At 50.6% G+C, this 20697-nt stretch overlaps 1 protein-coding gene across 3 annotated transcripts; it reads left to right on the top strand.

Moving 5' to 3' along the window:
- Nucleotides 1-5522: 5522 nt before the first annotated feature.
- On the top strand, nucleotides 5523-20685 carry TRPV6 (transient receptor potential cation channel subfamily V member 6). Of its 3 annotated transcripts, none has more exons than XM_059712031.1 (16): nucleotides 5523-5649; nucleotides 5903-6057; nucleotides 13861-13958; nucleotides 14119-14241; nucleotides 14684-14821; nucleotides 15110-15208; nucleotides 15358-15533; nucleotides 16030-16176; nucleotides 16260-16472; nucleotides 16929-17015; nucleotides 17105-17181; nucleotides 17425-17590; nucleotides 17953-18019; nucleotides 18389-18657; nucleotides 19658-19764; nucleotides 19979-20685. In XM_059712031.1, exons 2-16 carry the CDS (start codon nucleotides 5930-5932, stop codon nucleotides 20253-20255), a joined length of 2172 nt encoding a protein of 723 aa, XP_059568014.1. In that variant the 5' UTR covers nucleotides 5523-5649; nucleotides 5903-5929; the 3' UTR covers nucleotides 20256-20685. The 3 variants fall into 3 exon arrangements, with proteins under 3 accessions (XP_059568014.1, XP_059568015.1, XP_059568013.1); XM_059712032.1 differs by lacking the exon at nucleotides 5523-5649 and adding an exon at nucleotides 5683-5802; XM_059712030.1 differs by lacking the exon at nucleotides 5523-5649 and having other exon boundaries at nucleotides 5700-6057.
- Nucleotides 20686-20697: the final 12 nt, after the last annotated feature.

The following is a 20697-nucleotide window of genomic DNA, read 5'->3' as shown; positions in this document are numbered from 1 at the left end:
CTCTCCTCACTCAGAATGACTCGGGTCCCAGGATCCTGCTATTTATAAGGCTAAAGGGTGAACAGAAGCCATGTGTCACCCTGTCCTGCCTGCCTCCATTCTATCTCTCCTCTCCGCTTGATGGAGAGGGGCCCTGTGATTCAGAGACAAAGACAGGCAGGTTTCACTGAGAAAGAAGAGCCCTTTCTGATATGAGGTGCTTCTGAGCTCCAGTGTGCCTGCAGGTGGGAGTTGAGGAGGGGCTGCCTGTTGAAAGGACCAGGGAAACTTAAGAACTTAAGAGTCCTTATTTTTGCAGATCCAGACACTAAAAGGTAAATGACTTGGCCAAGGCCACACAGTGACTTCTGGTGGAGCTGGGGTTGGAATGCAGCCATTCTGATCACATGCCATTGCCTCTCTGCTTTGTGTCCTCCAGAAGCCAGCCTTGTGGTTCACTCTCCAGATTTGGAAAGTTCTTTGGGGTCTGTGCACATTTCAGTGGCTTAATTCCTGGTTGACTTCAGCCTGATATGAAGGAGTTTGGGATAAAGTAAGAGGGGGTGAGAGACTGGGCGAGGCAGCAGAGTGGAGAGGCCCAGCTTGGGGGAAGGAAAAGGCTTTGGGGTCTGGAAGGAAGAAAGAAAGACAGGAGGAAGGAGAAGAGGCTCGAGAAGGGTAGCTGTGGGCTTTGCCACCCGCCTGCACACTGCCCTGTCTCCAGAGGGGCCACACTGGGACTAAGAGCCATGACTCCAGCCAGCAGAGACCTGGAGAGAGGGTTAAAGTCAGGTCAGGACTCTCACCCAGCAGCCCCTGCCCAGCCTCACTCCAGGCTGAGGTTGTGTGTGTGCTCCGGAACCACTGCAAGCCCCAGAATCTACGGAAGACCACTTCTCAACTTACAGAACTTTTCCTAAATTTAGAAGAGTTGGAGTAACTTCCTTGCTATTTTCTTTGGCTTAAGTTTGTCTTTGAATTTTAATGCTTGACCCCAGAAAAGAGGAGAAGGCGTTCCAGATTCCTGGTTTTTCCAGTTAAGAAAAGGCTCTGGGCAGGTAGGGAACACAGGAGCCAAGGCCTGCCTGTCCCTGTCGCCCCCCCCCCCCAGCCCCGCCTTGGTTTTGTGTTACGTGCATTGCTGGAGAGTTTCAGATGATTATTTAATTTGTAAATATTGTGTACATTTTAATAGCTTAAATTGTATAGACAGCCAAATAAAAACCTGCGTTAACAATTGGTGAAGAAAAAAAAAAGAAAAAGGAAAAAGCCTGGAGGGCCTGAAGCTGCTAGGCATTGGCCCCTTGGTGTGAGCACTCAGGCAGGCTCAGGGACAGCTATGGAGAGGCTGTAGGAGATGATGAGGGCAAAGGGCTGGAGTACGGTTCCCACCTGGGTGAGGACAGGGGGCAGGGACTAAGGTCGCATTTGGGGGGAAAGGGCATGAGAGTTTTGCAACAGTTTAGACCCCTGGCCTCTGACAGCTGAGGTGCCTGTGTGCACCAGGGGCCACTGTGACTTGCAGTCCTTAGCATCACAGGTGTTTGAGCTGAAAAGGAGTATCGAGAGTTCTCGCACCAGCTGCCATCCAGGTGGCCACGGGCCCAGGAGTTCCAGTCACCATCTGCCCGAGGCCCTGGGCAGTACAGTGACCCACATGTGTGTGTATATGCCTGCATGTGTGTGTGCACATGTGTGCACACTCTCTGTCGATCTGACATTGCTCCTGTACAGGCTTTATGTGTTGGCACACAGGTGTGTGAACCCCGAGACTAGAACAAACTCCAACTTTAGCTGGTTTGGCTCGGTGTATACAGTGTCTGTTTACGGACTTAAAGGTCCCGGGTTTGATTCTGGTCAAGAGCACATGCCCAGGTTGCAGGCTCGATCCCCAGTAGGGGGCATGCAAGAGGCAGCCAATCAATGATTCCCGCTCATCATTGATGTTTCTCTCTCTCTCTTCCTCTCCCTTCCTCTCTGAAATCAATGATAAAAAAAATCATTAGAACAAACTCCAGGCTGAGTGAGCAGTGGCTGTGACCTCGCTGCCCGAGCCAGCTCTGTCATCACAGCCCCTTGGCCTGCCCATCCTGCTCTCTCTTGACAACAGAGCTAAGGGACACCCTCAAAGAGGGTGTGGGGAGCAGGAATGGGGTGACGCAGTAAGCTGCACAGGAAACAGAGGCAGAGAGGAGAGAAAAGACAAAGAAACCCAGGGTTCCACAGAGAGACCATTCAGAGCCCTGGACACAGACACACCCACCCACTATACCACACATCACAACCACACACACAGCATCCATCACACACCACACATGCCATACACACACACACACACTTCACACACACACACACACCCCACCTCACACACCGCAACCACAGAAATCCCACAGGCGCCAGCTCAGGGACTAAGACCAGAGGAGCAGATACAACTGCAGAGACAGAGGCCTGAGCAAGAAAAAAACAGAGAAATAGAAAGACATAGAACAAATGAAAAGAGGGACAAAACCAGAACAAAATATATGAATACACTTTTTTGCCCTAAATCAGTGTTTCTTAATGGAGAGTGATTTTGCCCTCCAGGGGCCAACAGTCAATGTCTGAAGACATTCTTGATTGTCACCCCTGAGCCAAGGGAATGCTCCTGTCACCCAGTGAGTGGCAGCTGAACATCCTACGATGCTGGCAAACCCCACACTACAGAGCTTTCTGTTCCAAGGTATCAATAGTGTTGAGGATGAGAAACGGTACCCCAATGTAGGAATCAGTAGGCAACGTCTCAGCCACAATCCGGCTGTGCCCCAGCCCTGTTTGCACTAACACATGCATATGCATGTCATCTCTCCGATCCCCTTCAGCCCATGCCAGTGTGGCCCTCAGAGGAGGCTGGTCAGACTCTGGTTGACCCTCCCCCCAGGCTCCTTCATTGAATCCTGAGGACCTAACTTTTGCTTAGAGTTCAAGCTCAGCCTGAGGCAGGAAGAACCTGTTTCAGACCCAGTCAACATTGACCCTCCAGTCCTCCCTCCCCCATGGGCCCTGACCTCTTCATTCCTCTAAAACTAGGTCAGAGACTGACTGCCATGAGGTCAAGGCAGACTGGATGACCGCCAGCCACCACAAGTCGTATGCTCATCTTTATAGATGGGACCATCGAGAGGGACAATGACTTGCCCGTAGTCATAAAAGTTTTCTTAAATTTTGAGTCTGGGCAAGGGGACTTGGAGAGGGTGTGATGGCAAGTCTCACCAGATGAGGCTAGCAACTGTGACTGTCCCATCCTCCCCCTCAGCCCCTGCACCTATAGCCTCCTGTATTTGGACCTCGAGTCTGGGACTCTGGGCTGCAGAGCCAACTGAGTTTTCTCTGTTGGGAGGTGCTGCCCAGCATGGCTTGGCATGAGCCAGGGTAGCCTGCCCTACTCCTCAGATTGGGCCACACTCCAGTAAAGCTCCCTATCCCCTCCAAATCCATAATCCCAGGAGGGTACAGGGAATGTGGCTTTAAGATGTGAGAGGACCCATGTAGGTAGTGTCACCCACCCTGTGGCCCACCTTTGCCCACTGTCCAAACATATAATGCTGGGTCCAAGAGGTGAGAGGACACTGTTGGTAGAAGCTAGTATCTGGTAAACTGCCCCCTCCCCTCTAGGCCTCCACACCAATTTGCAGTCTGTTTGCAATTTCCCATTTGTCCTGGTGACCCATACAAGGAAGCGCCAGGTGGAGGAGGAAAAAGAAGTCTGGAATGACTGATTCCTCCTGTAGCCTTTTTCCCCCATATGCAAACACAACATTGCCTTGTCCTCTCCCCAAACAGGACTGCACTGGGGGCTTTGGCTGGAGTCCAGCAGGACAGAGAAGGTGGGTGGGTCATCAGGCAGACAAACACAGGCTTAATGGGCACAAAGTTCCTGGGTTCAAGGTTTGGGTTCTAGTGCCTTCCCCCCACCCAGCCCGAACCCGCTGACCCTGGATGGGTGGGGAAGGCAGCTAATCGAATGGCACTGTTTGCTCAGGGCGCTCTGGCCTGGCCCTGGGCCAACGGCAGGAGCCTTGCTTCCCTTTCATTTTGAGAGTGACCTTCCTCCACCCGCCCACAGAGATACCCTGCCCTGCACCTAAGCTGTGCTTCTCCCCATACATCCCCTCTCTCTCTGCCCCCACCCCCCTCTCTCATCCAGGAATACATAGAAAAAAAATAAACTCTGGAGCTAGTGGGTGGCTCCCACACACCTGGGACTCTGAGTACCCAGGTGCCAGGCCAGTGGGTCTTTGGGTCGCTGTGGGACTTTGCATATGCCACGGCCTCTGTTTATTCCCAACATAAAAACTGTAGTAACCGATCTTCACAATGGCTCCCGGCTCACACATGGCAGAGTTCTGTGTGTGGGACTAGGATGGGCTGTGCTCTCTGCAATCCTTCATCACTGTGACTGTAGCTCCCTTTCCCTCCTGGAACTCAGTTGGAATGAGGGACTGTGGTAGGGTAGATAGATGTGGCTTCTGCATCACGCCAGTGGGTCTGAATCTGGCCTCGGTCACTGAACGGCTGTTGGCCCTGGGTGATCTACTTTGCCACTTTGAGCTTTGCTTTTCCCCCATTGGTATAATGCAGGGAATAAACACCCCTCACAGGGGTGACATAAGCCTACCTGGGACCACTTCGCTAAGGGCTTAGCCGACAACAGCGAGCAGGTGAATAAACACTGTCCGCTGGAGGTTGCCAGAGAAAGAATTTGCAATACAGTGGGGCCTTGACTTACGAAATTTGTTAAGGAGCTCGTTAACTCAAATTACTCTGTCAACTCAATGCAAAAAATCGGCCGAGAGACAGCTGGTGTTTCAAAAAACTCGTTAGTCGGGACACTCGTAAGTCAAGGCCCCACTGTACTTGGGCACATTTACACTAAAAAAAAAGTTATCTGAAATTCAACTTGAACTGGCATGCTGTATTTTATTTGGCACCCCACTACACATATGTTGTGTTGGGGAGGGTCTTGAGGTCCAGAGTGGGGGCTGCAAACCCTGTTCAGGGGCCAGGTCCTGCCACAACTCCATGTTGTGTCTGAGCTCATGAACCCAGAATGGATTTTACATCTTAAAGGGGCTGTAAAAAAAATAAAAGAAGAAGAAGAAAAAGAATGTGATCAGAGACTGTATTCTGGGGCTTGAAAGTCTAAAATATTTGCCTTTACTCTCTTGGCCCTTTACAGGAACAGTTTTCTGACCCCCAGTAGGTCAGGAGACTAAGAGTTCTCAATATGGTATACCTGTTCTAGGCCGGTGGGAGATTAAATTGGAAGAGTCAAGAAAAGCTAAGTCCCCAGCATGGACGCACAGGAAAAGGTGGGGGGAAGCAGGAGGACAGGACCTGTGAGAAAGGTGGGCTCACTCCCTTGCTCACTTGAGAGGCCCTCAACCCCCAAAGGCCTGCCTGACCCCTCCCTCCTCCTTCACTGCCTGAGTCTCTCAGCCTAGTTTGACCCTCCCAAACCTTTCTATAAAAGGTGAGCAGGTGTCCCAAAGTCCAAGGGAGGTCAATCCAGTCTCTCTGAAGGGCTCCCTTCCCTGGACTGGCCTGGGGACAGGGAGCCAGACCAAGGTGAAGGAGTTTACGCAAGGCCCCAGGTGGCAGGCAGGGCTGCTGGCCTGTCTCTTTAAATCTCAGGTAATTTGGGAGGAGGGAGGGAGTTTGCGCTTTGAGGAGCTCCTGCCTGAGGAGCCCAATGAGGGAGGCCCAGCTCTGCCAAGAGTAACAAACTCAGAGCCCTCTGCAGTCTGGCTGGGGCGCCTCCCCGAGACTCCTGTGCGGGCCAGGGAGGTAGGAGATGGGACCGCTGCAGGGAGAGGGCAGGCCGGCCCTTGGGGAGACCAATGTGGCTCCCAGGCGGAGTTCAGTCGGGGTCTGGTCTCTGCCTCAGCCCCACAAGGAGCCTGTCTTACACGACATGGGGTTGCCACTGCCCAAGAAGACGGGCCTCATTCTCTGCCTGTGGAGAAAGTTCTGCAGATGGTTCCAGAGACAGGAGTCCTGGGCTCAGAGCCGAGATGAGCAGAACCTGCTGCAGCAGAAGAGGTAAGCCTCCACCTGCTGCTGCCGCCCCCCTTCCCTCCTCCCCCTTTTCTCAGCCCACCTCCCCCTCCTCATTCTCTGTCTTTGTTTGGCACCTCTGTCTGGACAGACTGTACTCCATGCCTGGCCCCTTGGGAGCATTTTGTCTCAAGAGTCTCGGCCTGTGGGGCCTCAGGGCTCCAGGTGGAAGAGGCGGGCTGGTGTGCACACAGGTCTCACTATCTATAAGATCCAAGTCAGTTAGGCAGCTTCTTGGGAGTGCAGCTGATGCTTGAACGATGTGGGGGTTAGGGGAGCTGACAGGTGTAGCCAAAAAGCCATGAATAACTGATGTCGACCCTCCACGTACAAGGATTCTTAACCGCCAATTGACCCTTGAGCAATGGGGTTTCAGCTGCCAGGGTCCATTGAGCTGCGCTTGTCAATTGAACTGAGTGGGTCCATTGAAAAAAAAATCTGCTTGTAGGTGGATCCCCATAGTTCAAACCCACGGTGTTCAAGGGTCCACTGTACTTTCCTAATGGCCAGGCAACTTGCTGGGTCTTGGAGAGATTGTGACATCCACTAGAGGCATGCTGGTGGGTCAGAGCAATGCCTGATATCTCTACTCCCTGCTCCTTGAACAGTCTCTCAGGCAGAAACATATAGCACACATATGTAGGCATGTGGGAATGAATGAATGAATGAATGAATGAATGAATGAGAGGATCTGCAGACCCTAGAACCCCGCCCAAAAAGCCCAAATGTGATCATGGTTATCATTCCTGTGCATTTACTGCGTCAGCCATTGATGGGAGGGTCTGAAGTTGAACAGCTGGGACCCAGCCTAGAATCCATGATTTTCTACTTGGGGAGAGGGCACTGGAAACTGGCCAAATATACTTAGGACCCATACTCACCCACTCCCTCATCCAGATTGTGGAATTTGAGAGGCTCTAGTGGTTGAGCCCTAAAGAAATTTTACTTGTTGCTTCCAGCCCCTGAAAATGTCCCCACCCATCATCCCTGGCAGCTTAGAGTTGGGAGCTGGGGACATGGAGGAAGCTTGAAGCCATCCCAGTGTGTGGTCTTCCAAAGTCTACATGGACCGCCCCACCCAGGCAGTGGCATGCCTGAAGGAAATCCTCCTGTTGGGGTTTCCCTGAGCTCCTCAGAAGGCAGATAATATGTCTATTCATAGGGGAAAGCATAAACTTTTATGTGTCCATATGCAAATGGAGGGGCTTGCCTGAGCCTGACCAGGAGAGAGAAGGCTAAGGGGTCACATAGAGCCTCTGTGGGTTTTCTTCTTTGGCTCAAGGATACTGGGCTGGGATGAGCCCCTTTTTTTCCAGTTTTGGCTTCCCATCTCTCACATCAGCCACCCACCTCTGTCCCCCAGGCCTGGGAGAGTTGGGGCTGAGCACATGTTTGGCTGATGACATCTTGAGGCAACAGAATGGTATTGTTGTTGCAGACGAGGCCATCACTGGTCCCACTCATCCCCTTCCCACTCTTAGGACCCCAGGGCTGGGGAGCCAGACACAGAGCTCAGAGAGGCCTGGGGTTTCGGAAGGAGTGGCGGAAGTTCCCTGTGTGCCCAAGCGAGGCGCAGACAGAGTCTCTGAAGGACCACAGCCTGGCTGTCAGAGGGCTGCTTCCACTTGTCCTTTCTGTTCTATTTCTTCTTAAGACCATCTGGGGGCCTCCTCCTGAATCTCAGACTAGAAAGGTCTGATGTCACCACTGTGAGGGGTTCCCCTCCATTCCTGATCTCCCTGCCTCATTCCACAGCTCCTTGGCCCTCGTCTTCCCAACCAGGAGCCAGGAGGCCCTGAAATAACCAGGAAGGGGAGAGGATGAGGCTGTGCAGTCACCTAGCCTAAGGGGAGATGCAGGTAATTAGATAAATACCGGACATCCATGGACACGAGGACAATTCAGTCAGGTCAGGGGGTGCACTGATGGAAGAAAGTAGCCAAAAATGTTACCAGCACCCATCTTATCTCAGAGTCCCCGATCTAACTGTGGGAGGGAGGGCTTTATTCCCTGTGAAGGAGGCAGGCACAGAGAAAGCAAGCAGTGACCTTGGGGATCTGTGCCCAGGGCTCAGAGGGAATTCTACAGGGTGTAGCATGGTCCAGTGAGGAGGGAGGGCTTTCTGATCTCTTCATGCTGACAGGGAACCCAGCATTCTTCTCAGTGGGCTTTAAAAATACATATATATAAATATATATTGATTTCAGAGAGGAAGAAAGAGGGAGAGGGAGAGAGAGTGATAGAAACATCAATGATGAGAGAGAATCACTGATTGGCTGCCTCCTGCACACCCCACACTGGGGATTGAGCCTGCAACCCGGGCATGTGCCCTGACCAGGAATTGAACCAAGATCTCCTGGTTTATAGGTTGACGCTCAACCACTGAACCACACCAGCCAGGCACAGTGGGCTTTTCTTGTATCTCAGTCATGCAGCCCACTCTGGGTGAATCCCTGTCATTGCCATCCAAGCTGAACTCTCCCTTTTCTCCTGAACTGTCTCTCCCTGGACCTTGAGTTGTCTTTCCTGACATTCAGTGCCCTAAACATTCATTGAGCAGAAACTACTCTGCTAGGTTTTTAGAAAATGAACATGGCACCTTCCCTGCTCTCTGGGAGCTCAGATTCTCATGGATGAAATACACCAATATGCATCTACTTGCCAATGCTTGGTGAGCTCCTGAAAAGGGTGTGGACAGAGCCATGGAGCATAGAGGAGGACGCTGTGGTGTCTGATTTCAGCTGGTGTGGGGCGTGCTGGGCAGCTTCCAGAGGCTGTCTAACATGAGCCTTACACCTGCCCCCCTTGCTGCACGGTCGCCCTCCCACTAGTTTTCGGGAAGGCAATGAACACTGAAGGTTCTCCTCTGTTTAGACAGACACCTGTAAATATACGTGAACTGACGTGTCCATGAAAAGCAAGCCCTGGGACTTCACAGCATTTCCGGACTCCCTGCCTCAGTAAACACACGCACATGCATCCTTGCAGGCACACGGGGCTACCGACGTGCTTGACGGAGTTCTGGCAGATAGAAAGGTGGCCCGACTCCAAGTCTGGAAACAGCCACTTTTCTGGAAGCTTTGAACCTCATTCCGTTGTCAAGAACTTGACCTAGAGGGAGGTGACCCATGAGTGGCCAGTGTGTGTCTCCTCCCCAAACGTGGTTGCAGTTTCCTTCATCTGTGGTCACTGCTCTGGGCTGCCCCCTCCCCCTGGGAAGAGTCATAAAACTTGAAGAACCACATAATTTAGTGGTGAGCGCCTAAGGCTAGGTTCTTGGTGAAGCATTCTGCCTTTAACTCTCTGTGATCCTCCAGCCGTGATTTGGCTATGCTGCCTCAATTTCCTTTTCTGAAAAGTGAGAGCATTATTCAGCCTGGGTGGCAGGGCTGTAAGGAGCAAGAGGGAGCATAAGTGAGATGCTGATTTGGAAGCTGAAAAGCACATTTGACACGTGGGATTATTGTGATAAACAAAATCCACACAATAAAAGGGCACCTCCTGTGATGGCAGGAACTTAGAGGGGCTGTCAATTTCCTCCTGTCAGAACCATATTCATTCTGGAACCAAACTCAGCCACCATGTTGTCCGTGCCCTTCCCTTCCCAAATGACAGCCTCCCGTGCCTCCTGTGAGAGGCTGCTTGTGGCAAAACCAGTGAAACCCACACAGGTCCATACAGTCCCCTGTGCCTTTTCTAACCCCATTTCAAGCCCTGATTAACACTGAGAATGGGGACAGAGAAATGACAAATAGGACGCTCGTCCCAGCTCTGCCTCTGACTTGTTAGGACAAGTCACCTCAGACTCCAGGCCTCTTTCTCCATCTGTTGCATGAACAGATAAAACTAGTTTTCTTTCTACAGACTTCCCTGCTCTAAAATCCTGATCTCAATTCTCCTGCAGACACTCTTGATCCTGCCCTGTTTCCCAGCAACCAAATACAAAACTCCACTTGTGCACCCTGCGCACACATGGGCATGCACACACACACACACACACAGGTAGACACATACACACAGGCAGGCACACATGCTCAGGAATGGAGGGGGAGAGCACAGGTGGTGGGAACTGGGAGAAGAGAAGTGGGAGATTCTCACTTGGTGGCTGGAGGGAACCCCAAGGGGGAGATCTGTTTATGAAGAATGTGCTAGGTTGTATGCCAGGGACCTTGTAATGAGGTTTGCACCAGTTTAATGTAGAACTATTATCAACTTGATAAATAATTGTCCCACAAAATGAAACATTCTAAATCCTGCAGACACCTTTCATATGGTCATAATTGCAGATTCGCTCTATAATTTTGTGTTGCTACTTAATCAATGGGTGTTTAAAAGGCTTCACCTATTTGTTTAATGATGTGTAAGAAAACATGTATGTATAAGGCATTTCTCATTCTTTTGAATGTGAAGCATGCTTTTTAAAAGATGGCTTATGAATAATTATACCTCTAAGTTGGGGTTTCTCTAACCTTGGCACTGTTGACATGATGGGCAGGAAAATACTTTATTATGGTAAGCTGCTTATATAAGATGCTTAACAACATCCCATCCTCCAACCACTGAAATAAAATAGTACCTCTTTCCCCAGTTGCAACAATCAAAAATGTCTCCAGACATTGCCAGGTTCCTTGGGGAGGAGGCCGGGGATCACCCCTGTTTGAGAACCCTTGCTCTAAACTACTGTTTGTAGCTAGGGGATTCCAGTAATATTGTGAAGTATTCTGCTAAACAAAGTGACATTTTCCCCCTGGAAGGGAGAGAGTATAATCTAACCATTCAAATGGGAAGATACTTCTTCCATATCGCCTCCTCTTCCTTGCCCCGGGGGGTGTCTGGCAGCTGTCTGGTGAAGATGTGTTGAGTTTGCTCCAGATCTAAACTTCTAGGCTGGATTGCTATAAAAGAAATGACTAGGGCTTCAGGCATAAGAATCTTTGGATGGGTCTGCTTTTGCGCCTTTTTTATGGGATCCAAGGATAGTCAGGTGTTTTGGGGGACCCCCTTCCTGCCAAGAATGTGAGCAAAGGCTTTCTCTGCTGTCCCCTTGTGGTCCTGTGATGCTATTGCAAGTAATGGCTCTGCCTGATCCCCTCAGAACCATTGACAGGCTGCCCCCCTTTTTGCTGGATTCTGGAGTTTGCCAACCAGAGGAGGCCAGCTCTCTACAAACCCTGCTGGGTTGGGTTCTAAGCTGGTTCTTCACGCAGAGTGTGGTCTGACTGTGCTTGCCAGATAAGTCCAGGACACTGAGTTAAATTGCAATTTCAGATAATACGCTGTTCGTATAAGTTTATCACAAATATTGTATGGGACAGACTTACACTAAAAGTTATTTGTTGTGTGTCTAAAATTCAAATGGAACTGAGCATCCCATATTTTTACTTGGTAGACCTGGCAAGCCTGTGTTGGACAGTCACTCCTTGACTTTTCCAGGCCCAGTAGGACCGTCAGCAGAGGCAAGGAAGTGAACACAGAGGACGTTTATGGAGGTTGTTTACTGGCTTCAGATATGTGTAGGGACCAAAAGGAATATATATCTTTGGGCCTGCCACCAACTAGCCTCCGCACACATACCCTAGGACAGTGGTTCTCAACCTTCTGGCCCTTTAAATACAGTTCCTCATCTTGTGACCCAACCATAAAATTATTTTTGTTGCTGTTTCATAACTGTAATGTTGCTACTGTTATGAATCGTAATGTAAATATCTGATAAGCAGGATGGTCTTAGGCAACCCCTGTGAAAGGGTCGTTCGACTGCCAAAGGGGTCGTGACCCACAGATTGAGACCTGCTGCCCTAGGAGGTAGGGAGCTATGATAAAGCTGGAACTTGGGTAAGAAGAGCCCTGGGACCCATCTCTAGCTTTGCTGTTAATTTTTCACACATTTAGTCAAAGCCGGACACAAAAGAAGAAGCTAATTGGAAGAGGCCAGGGAAAGAATACAGAGATGAGAAAGTGACTGATCGCTGTCTTCAAGTCCCCCTACTACAGAGGAAGAGATAGATACTAATTACAACACACATGCTAAGAGAAAGTACACCTGAGGAGAGAGTGCAAACCTTCCTGGGAGGCCATCTGTGTGCCTGCGTAGTGCTGACTCTAGGATATTTATAGAGGAGGGGTTTGGCCAAATTGTTGAGAAGGTGGTGGATGTGGTGAAGGGGAACATAGCAAACTTGTTTTGCAGCTGTTTGCATACCGAGAATACTATTTTTTTTTTTTTTTTGCTTAGATTATATGTTAGCTTAAGGTTGGCTTGGGGATGGCCAATAAAGATAATAAGAAGGGGCAGTGAGGTCAAACCATGCTCCTTATTCACTCATTCTACAGAGAGTGGGGATGGCTACTGTAGGCTAGGCTGGGTACTTATTCTAGGGACATGGAAGAGGCAATTATTGGGTTGGGGGGGTACATATCAGGTGAGAGCAGGGCATGGCACAAGTGGTGAGGCCAAAATGCTGGGTGGGAGATGTAAGTGGGAGGAAAAGAGCATGGAAAAGTGTTGCCCAGAAACTGTAAAGGGTCCCTTCTCCTTGGGCATTTAAAGACCCATTGAACTTGTGTAAGCTGTGATTGCAATTGCCATTTAAAGAGAGCATCTTGGCAGCATTGACAAATGTGAACTGGGGGTAAACAGGGTGTGGGGAGACTAGTTAGGAGAGTACTTTGCTAATCTTGGGTTAGTGAATGAGGACATGAATTAATGAGGGGCAGACAGGATGAGGAGGTAGGGATTGAATGGAGAAAGAATTCGATGGTGAATTGGCAGGGCCAGGAGCGGCATGAGGGGGCTGTGGCTAGCATTTGGGAGATGTGTCCGGGGCTCAATCCTCCTCTCCCATTGCCCTCCTACCCCCAGCACTGGAGTGGGTTTCCTGCCACCACCAGGTGTGTGAGCACCTGTCTGGCTCTCTCTTTGTCACATAATTGGCCATCCCTGGATAAACAGGGTTATTTCATTCACTTCCATGGAAAGACCCCATGGCTCTGGGCCGAGAGAGAAAATTGAATGAAAGGGGTCCCAAGTGTCTTAGTTAAAGTAAGTTTTAATAAAAAATTTAAAAAATATATGTTTCTGAGTTCATTGTAGGAATTAAACTTAAGAGAGGATTGAGGAGTCAGAGAAGATAATTTTTGCTTAAAATAAGTGAGAAACAGATAGGAAGTAGGAAGAGACTATAATCTGCCAGAAAAACAAAAAGGCTGCACTATTCCTTTTGGGTTGAGCCCTAAAGATGCTGGTACAGGGAGGGAAGAGCCAGGATCAAAGGGCTTCGCTGAGAAGGTCGAGAAAGCAGAGCACCATGCAACAGGAGAAAACCTGCTAACCTCTGCGTGTTGACTTCCTCCACAAACAAGAGGGAGGAATGCCTTGTATTCCTTGTCCTTGAAAACAAGGCTTATCATGGAGGGTCATCTCAGGACACTCAGTGAAGGCTGAATCAGGGTTGTTCCAGAAGTCAATAGTTCAAGAGGTGAGTGAGTGCCTAAGTAGAGCTCCTCCCCTCCAAGCCTGCTATGTACATACATTCTGGTGGCCATACCCTGGCAGGGGGCGGGGTGGGGGAGATGTAGAAACCAGTCACTGAGTTTTGGGCTAACTGGTCAGGAAAAAAAGAGATCAGAAACTCTTTGTACCCCAATGGCCTCACTTCCCTGAACCAGGGACCTTGGGGTTCATTATCACTGAGGTCCACGTGTTTACATACAATCAAGCAAATCCTCACCCGTCACCCCATCACTGGGCATGCTCACTACTGATACCTTTCTGATCCCATTTCCTTATAGGATCTTGGGGTGTCCTTTCCTTCTAGCTGCCAAAGAGAATGATGTCCAGACTCTCAACAAGCTACTCGAGTATCAGGCCTGTGAGGTGCACCAAAGAGGTAAGAAAGGAGCAGAGCCCTCAGCACCCAACTCTTTCTGGATCAGCTGCATGTGAGTGGCTCCCCAGGATAGCCCAGGACCTTCTGCTGTGGGCCCCTAAGACACTATTGTTCCCATTCCCCTGCCCTTAGAAGCCCCATGCCTCTTCTTTCTGTTCAGGAGTCATGGGGGAGACAGCGCTGCATATAGCAGCCCTCTATGACAACCTGGAGGCTGCCATGGTGCTGATGGAGGCTGCCCCGGAGCTGGTCTTGGAGCCCATGACATCTGAGCTGTATGAGGGTGAGGAACTAGGGGCCAGAGATGGAGGGAAGGGGAGACCTGTTGGATATTTCAAGTCAGACTTTGTGATGGATAACTTGGGGAAACCAAAGAGGGAACCTGAGCCCCACTACTTCCCTATTCCCATTCCCATTTCCCTTCTGCCTTGTCATCCTCATGGCATGGTATTAGAGCACCAACCCCCCAAATGGAGAGACCTAGAGAATGGTAAAAAGGGGGCTATGGCTGGATACCCTGGGAACCTTGCCTGGCCAAGGACTCTCTGTCTCCACCCCCTAGGCTGCCCTAGTATAGGATCATGTGAAGATATGGTATAGGACCTAGGGAATAGGAAGGGGGTGGGAGAGGAGTGGCTGGGACAATGATCAGGCCCATCCATATCTACTTGACCCTGCACAATCCTGAGGACAGACCCCATGCCTGAGGGCTCTCTCTGAACCAGGTCAGACTGCACTGCACGTGGCCATCATGAACCAGAATGTGAACTTGGTGCGAGCCCTGCTCGCCCACGGGGCCAACGTTTCTGCCAGAGCTACAGGAACAGCTTTCCGCCTCAGCCCCCACAGCCACATCTACTTTGGTGAGAACCAGAGCCAGGGCTGGGGAAGGGGAGGTAGGTGGCAGGCAAGAGTCAGGGGAGGATGGAATGAGGAGAGCTCTGTGCCTGAGGGGGTGGAGTGGACTGGGGTCAGCCCTTATAGGGCTTAAGGCAGAGCCCATTCCCCCAGGGCCTCTGCACCATCCCTGCCTCTGGTTCTGCTGACAAGTGTCCCAAGCCCAGAGCTGAGCTGTGTGGAGGAACAGGCAGTCACTGGGGAGGTGCCCATCCCAGCCTGCACTCATGCCATGGAGCTCTCTGTTTCCCCAGGGGAGCATCCTTTGTCCTTTGCTGCCTGCGTGGGCAGTGAGGAGATCGTGCGTCTGCTCATTGAACATGGAGCTAACATCCGGGCACAGGACTCCCTGGGTAAGCACTGGAGTGTGGAAAGGACCTGGGGAACAGACAGGGAATGGGAGGGGAGGGTCTGGGACAATGATCAGGCCCACTCTGGGGTGGGCATGAGGACTGTCGGGGACTAGGGTCCAGTAACCACATGACACCGGTGTCCTCCCCAGGAAACACAGTGTTGCACATCCTCGTCTTCCAGCCCAACAAGACCTTTGCCTGCCAGATGTACAACCTGCTGCTGTCCTATGACAAACGTGGGGGCCACCTGCAGTCCCTGGATCTTGTACCCAACCACCAGGGTCTCACCCCCTTCAAGCTGGCTGGAGTGGAGGGCAATACTGTGGTGAGGGACACCCTCCAACCCCAAGGTGTCCTTCTAATGGCCCCATCCTATACTTCTAGCCCTTTGAGGAAATAGATGTAAACATTCATCCTTGATGCCTAGCTCCCATTTTCAGGTTGGAAGTGTTTGCTCAGCCCCTGTCTCCCTTGTTCCTGACCCTTTCTTGCCCACTTTCTCCTTTCTGAGGTGTTGGAGGCTACAGTCTAGCTCTCATGCTATGGTGGTTTGTAATGCCCACATCCACCCACACTTCCAGTCCACGGGCAGCAGACTCACCTCTTCCCAAGTTCTAGAGGGAGTAAAGCAACCCAGGGAGTCAGAAAGCAATCCAGGGGTCAGCATAAACATGGGTCTTTCTGCCCCAAAGGCTGTGATCATTGACTGAAGGGCAGCCACCCTTTCCAGGGATGCTGTTCTCCTGGACCTGCTCCTCACTCGCACTCTGTGACCCTCCCCTTTACCAGTTCCTCCTGACTCTGTGTTCCCCCTCCCCCAGATGTTCAATCACTTGATGCAGAAGTGGAAGCACAGCCAGGGGACATTTGGGTTGACAACCTATACCCTCTATGATCTCACAGAGATCGATTCCTCGGGGGATGAGCCATCACTGCTGGAACTTATTGTCACCACCAAGAAGCGGGAGGTAAAAAGAGTTCAGGTCAGAGAGTGGCTGGGGAGGGACATCAGGGTCTCGGAGCCACTTGTTCTGTTCTCTTCCTGATGCAGGCTCGCCAGATCCTGGACCAGACACCAGTGAAGGAGCTGGTGAGCCTCAAGTGGAAGAGATACGGGCGACCCTACTTTTGCCTTCTGGGTGCCTTGTATGTGCTCTACATCATCTGCTTCACCATGTGCTGCATCTACCGCCCCCTGAAGCCCAGGACTGATAACCGCACACAGCCCAGGGACAACACCCTCCTGCAGCAGAAGCTCCTTCAGGTGACCACTAGGAGCAGCTGAGTTTCTGGGCAGGATCCACTCTCTCCCCTTTCTCAGACTTGTTATCACTTGTCCTAAAACCCACACCTTTCCCCTCACCCAGGTCTCAAACACATAGGCACAAACTCAAAATACACACATGCAGAAACACACACAACACTCAAAGAGTGGAGTTGGAGCTAGCCAAACAGGTTAAAAAGAATGGAGCACTGGCTCCCTTGGTTGGGCATCATCCCTGTGCACTCGAAGGTTGCCAGTTCAATTCCTGGTCAGTGAACATGCCCAAATTAATGTTTTGCTCTCAAATTGATCTCTCTCTCTCTTCCTTTCTCTAAAAGTCAATTTAAAAAAATATTTTTTAAAAGAAAAATCAAACAAGGACACTGACTTCTGACCAGGGGCAGGCAGGGCAGATGCCTGAAAACCCTGAGTACTGACCATGTTTCTCTCCCCCAGGAGGCCTATGTGACCCCCCAGGATGCTATCCGACTGGTGGGGGAACTGTTAACTGTCATTGGAGCTGTGTTCATCCTGATTGTAGAGGTATGGTGTGGACTGGGTCTGGGGTGGGACTGTCTGGTCCAAGGTTCTAGCCTGAGCCCTGGCCAATAAGTGCCTTTGTGTCTCTCTAGATTCCAGACATCTTCAGGGTGGGGGTCACTCAATTCTTTGGACATACCATCCTTGGGGGGCCATTCCATGTCCTCATGTGAGTCTCCTTCCTCACTCCCAGCCCTTCCCTCACTAGGGCTCCAGTTTTGCCTCCTGGATTCCTGACCCTACAGAACCTTAACCCCACAGGGCCCTCTCAGGTGATGTGTGTGACCCTGGTTATTGAGCTTGCGAAGACTGAATCTGAGTGTGTGGGTCCTGTCTCAGTCACACTCTTGCTCTTGGGTCCCCAGGATAATCCCAGAACCCTCTCATCACCCCTTCTCTGCTCTCCTTCCAGCATCACCTATGCCTTCATGGTGCTGGTAACCATGGTGATGAGGCTCACCAACACCAGTGGGGAGGTGGTGCCCATGTCCTTTGCCCTGGTGCTGGGCTGGTGCAATGTCATGTACTTCGCCCGAGGATTCCAGATGTTGGGCCCCTTCACCATCATGATCCAGAAGGTTCGTGTCTCCCTTCAAGCTTCCTAGAAAAAGGTCCTAGGGAAGAGGCTGCAAACATTTCTGTCAAGAGCCAGATAATAGATGATATCTCGGGCATTGTGAGCCACATTATGGTCTCTGTTGTATATTCTTTTCCTCTTCCTCCTTCTCCCCCCATCCCCTCCCTAATCTTTAAAAATATAAAAACTATTCTTAGTCCAAGAGCCATACTAAAATAGGCCAAACAGATCTGGCCTACAGCCATAGTTTGCCAGCCCTGTCTTATAGGGTGGAGCTGTGAGAATTTTCAGTTAGAACCTATTCGAGGATGGGAGGGGCAGTGGCTCAAGTGACAGGTGTGATGTTCTCCCTTCCCTCTTTAGATGATTTTTGGTGACTTGATGAGATTCTGCTGGCTGATGGCTGTGGTCATCCTGGGGTTTACCTCAGGTAAATCATCTATTCAGGATGGGGACTATGGGAGGGGGAGATTGGAGGATTTTAGAGAACATAGAACTGCTGGGATAAACTTGGGGAAAAGTAGGAGGCAGCGGAGGTAAGTGGGGCCATGGTGTCTGAGGATGGGACATCCCTCAGAGATGAGGGAAAACTGGGAGTGTTTGGGAGAGGTGGCTCTTGGAATCAGAAGGATAAGCCATATGGAAAATAAGGTAACCTAAGAACCCAAAGTATAGAGTGATGAAGGGCTGGGATGGTGCTATGGAGATGAGGGAAATGGGCAGAGAAGAGCTGGATGGAGTTTGGTCATGTCCATGGTTACTCTCACCATGGTAACTCTCACCCCCTTGGGTGGAGCAGCCTTCTATATCATCTTCCAGACAGAGAACCCCGATGAGCTGGGCCATTTCTACAGTTACCCCATGGCACTGTTCAGCACCTTTGAGATGTTCCTCACCATCATCGATGGCCCTGCCAACTATGACGTGGATCTGCCCTTCATGTACAGCATCACCTATGCTGCCTTCGCCATCATCGCAACACTGCTCATGCTCAACCTCCTTATTGCCATGATGGGCGACACTCACTGGAGAGTGGCTCACGAGCGGGATGAGCTCTGGAGAGCTCAGGTGAGCCCCCTAGTGGCTGGGAGGGTTAGTGCAAGTCATTTCCTTTACAAAGACCAGGCCAAATTCAGGTAGAAGCAGGATATTTTGACCCCACATGTTTGGGTAGTTTTTAAGCAGTACACAGAATAATGCAGTGTATAGTAGAACTGGATTAGCAATACCGCTGAACAGTACTGAAATAGCTGGAAATAATTCCTCACAGTTTGCTCAAAAATTAAAACATTCATTTTCTAAAACAAAAAAAATTAAAGAATAAAGCTAATAGTGGCTAAAATGGCATTCTGAAGATTTTGCTACTGAATAAAAACTGGAATATCCCATCTTTCTGGCAATATTTCAGTCTTCAAAATTTGACCCAGAAGAATTTGACATGTTAAACATAATGCCACCAACCCCCCCTTGGTGTAGCAGAAAATATCTTCAGAGCATCATGGTGGGGACAAGAGGCCATTAATTGAATCAAATCATCACTTTAAAATATATGCAACAAATAATTTATCTCAACAAAAATAATTCCCACAAAATAAAAATGAAAATCCTGAAAATCAGATAGCATTTAATGTGTAGAAAATGGAGTTTATAAGAAAAATGAACTAAATGGGGTTTGCCAGGAATATTTTTTTTCCAGGCAAATGCAGATATTAGATGTCTCAGTATGATGTTTGCATTCATAAATGGCCTATATGTCTATAGGGTCAAAATATCCCGTGTATCCTTGCTTTGTTCACCTTCCCATTATTCTTGGAGCAAAGTCACCAACCTCTTGCAGCATCAGCACAGTGTCAGGTCACTAGGCAGAGAACTGTGAGGCTCACATCCCATTGACAAAACTGACACTACTATCCTCAGCTTAGGAGTGCTGTTTGGTGAAACCAGAGTTCCTGAGTTTCCTAGCTGCTGTTTAACTGTCATCCCTCTGCCTAGCACCCTCCTTTCTCCCTACACTTCATCTCAGTCTATACCCAGCCTCTTCCTACTTCCCCTCTGTCCCCACATGCAGGTTGTGGCCACCACAGTGATGCTGGAGCGGAAGTTGCCTCGTTGCCTGTGGCCTCGCTCGGGGATCTTTGGGGGAGATTACGGGCTGGGGGACCGCTGGTTCCTCCGGTGAGTGACAGTGAGGAGCTGGGTGTTCCTGTGATCTCAGGGGTCCTGTGCTCTTTCTAGTCCCGATGGCCTGGCTGCTGAGGGGCTGGGACCACCTGGCACATCAGCAGCAGACAAGGAAAAGGCCCATCATGGCGGGGTGGGATGTGCACAGGAGACAAGCAGGTCTAGCCCGTGGCCCTTGGCCACCTCCCAAGTCATCTATCCTCCCCAGGGTGGAAGACAAGCAGGACCTCTACCAGCAGCGAGTCCGGCGCTATGCACGGGCCTTCTGCAACCGGGGATCCGATGACTTGGACAAGGACTCAGAAAAACTCCAACCACGCCACCCCTCTGGCCCCAACTTGTCCCTTCCTACCCCCTCGGTGTCTCGAAGCACTTCCCGCAGCAGCACCAACTGGGAGAAACTTCGGCAAGGGACCCTGAAGACAGATTTGATGGGGGTGGTCAACAGGGGTCTGGAAGAGGAGGGCTGGGAATATCAGATCTGAACGTGTGTTCTTGCTTCGGTTCCCAGCAGCTGCTTTCATGTTCCTGGGAACATTGCAAAACCAAAAATACCTCCTAGGTCAAGGGGGAAAGGAGTAGAATAGTTGGGAATCCCTGTGCCCAGGTATCTATTCCTTGCTGGGCTCTGGAGCAAACAGAAAGCCGGGAGGTGGCTGGTGCCCCGTCTTGGGCTTTAATGGAGTCCTGCTGCACTGTCACAGCAAAGCACTTTAAAGACAGGCTTGCCACTTTTGCACCCAGTCTCCACCCCATGTCAGAGCGGGAGGGGTGAGCCCTGTCCAGGTGCTCTAGGGAGTTTTGGGGAGGCATGTGGAGAAAGTGTGTGAGTGGGGACAGACAACGCTCTGGGGTGGGGTGACCCTGGTTGAGTCTTGTCACCTTCTATCTTCCAATAAATTGTTCCCTACTCTGCTCCCTGCTGTG

Source organism: Myotis daubentonii, chromosome 10 (genome assembly GCF_963259705.1).
Source record: "Myotis daubentonii chromosome 10, mMyoDau2.1, whole genome shotgun sequence".
Lineage (NCBI taxonomy): Eukaryota > Metazoa > Chordata > Mammalia > Chiroptera > Vespertilionidae > Myotis > Myotis daubentonii.
Note: the sequence above shows the minus strand (reverse complement) of the source record. Positions and strands in the feature narration are given on the sequence as shown.

Excerpts from the sequence above, each read along its gene's own strand:
- TRPV6 (XM_059712030.1), top strand. The coding sequence starts at position 5,810 with ATGGGACCGCTGCAGGGAGAGGGCAGGCCGGCCCTTGGGGAGACCAAT. Across the intron at positions 15,534-16,029 it reads GAGTGGAGGGCAATACTGTG|ATGTTCAATCACTTGATGCA; the intron begins GTGAGGGACACC and ends CCCCTCCCCCAG. Across the intron at positions 19,765-19,978 it reads GGGGACCGCTGGTTCCTCCG|GGTGGAAGACAAGCAGGACC; the intron begins GTGAGTGACAGT and ends TATCCTCCCCAG.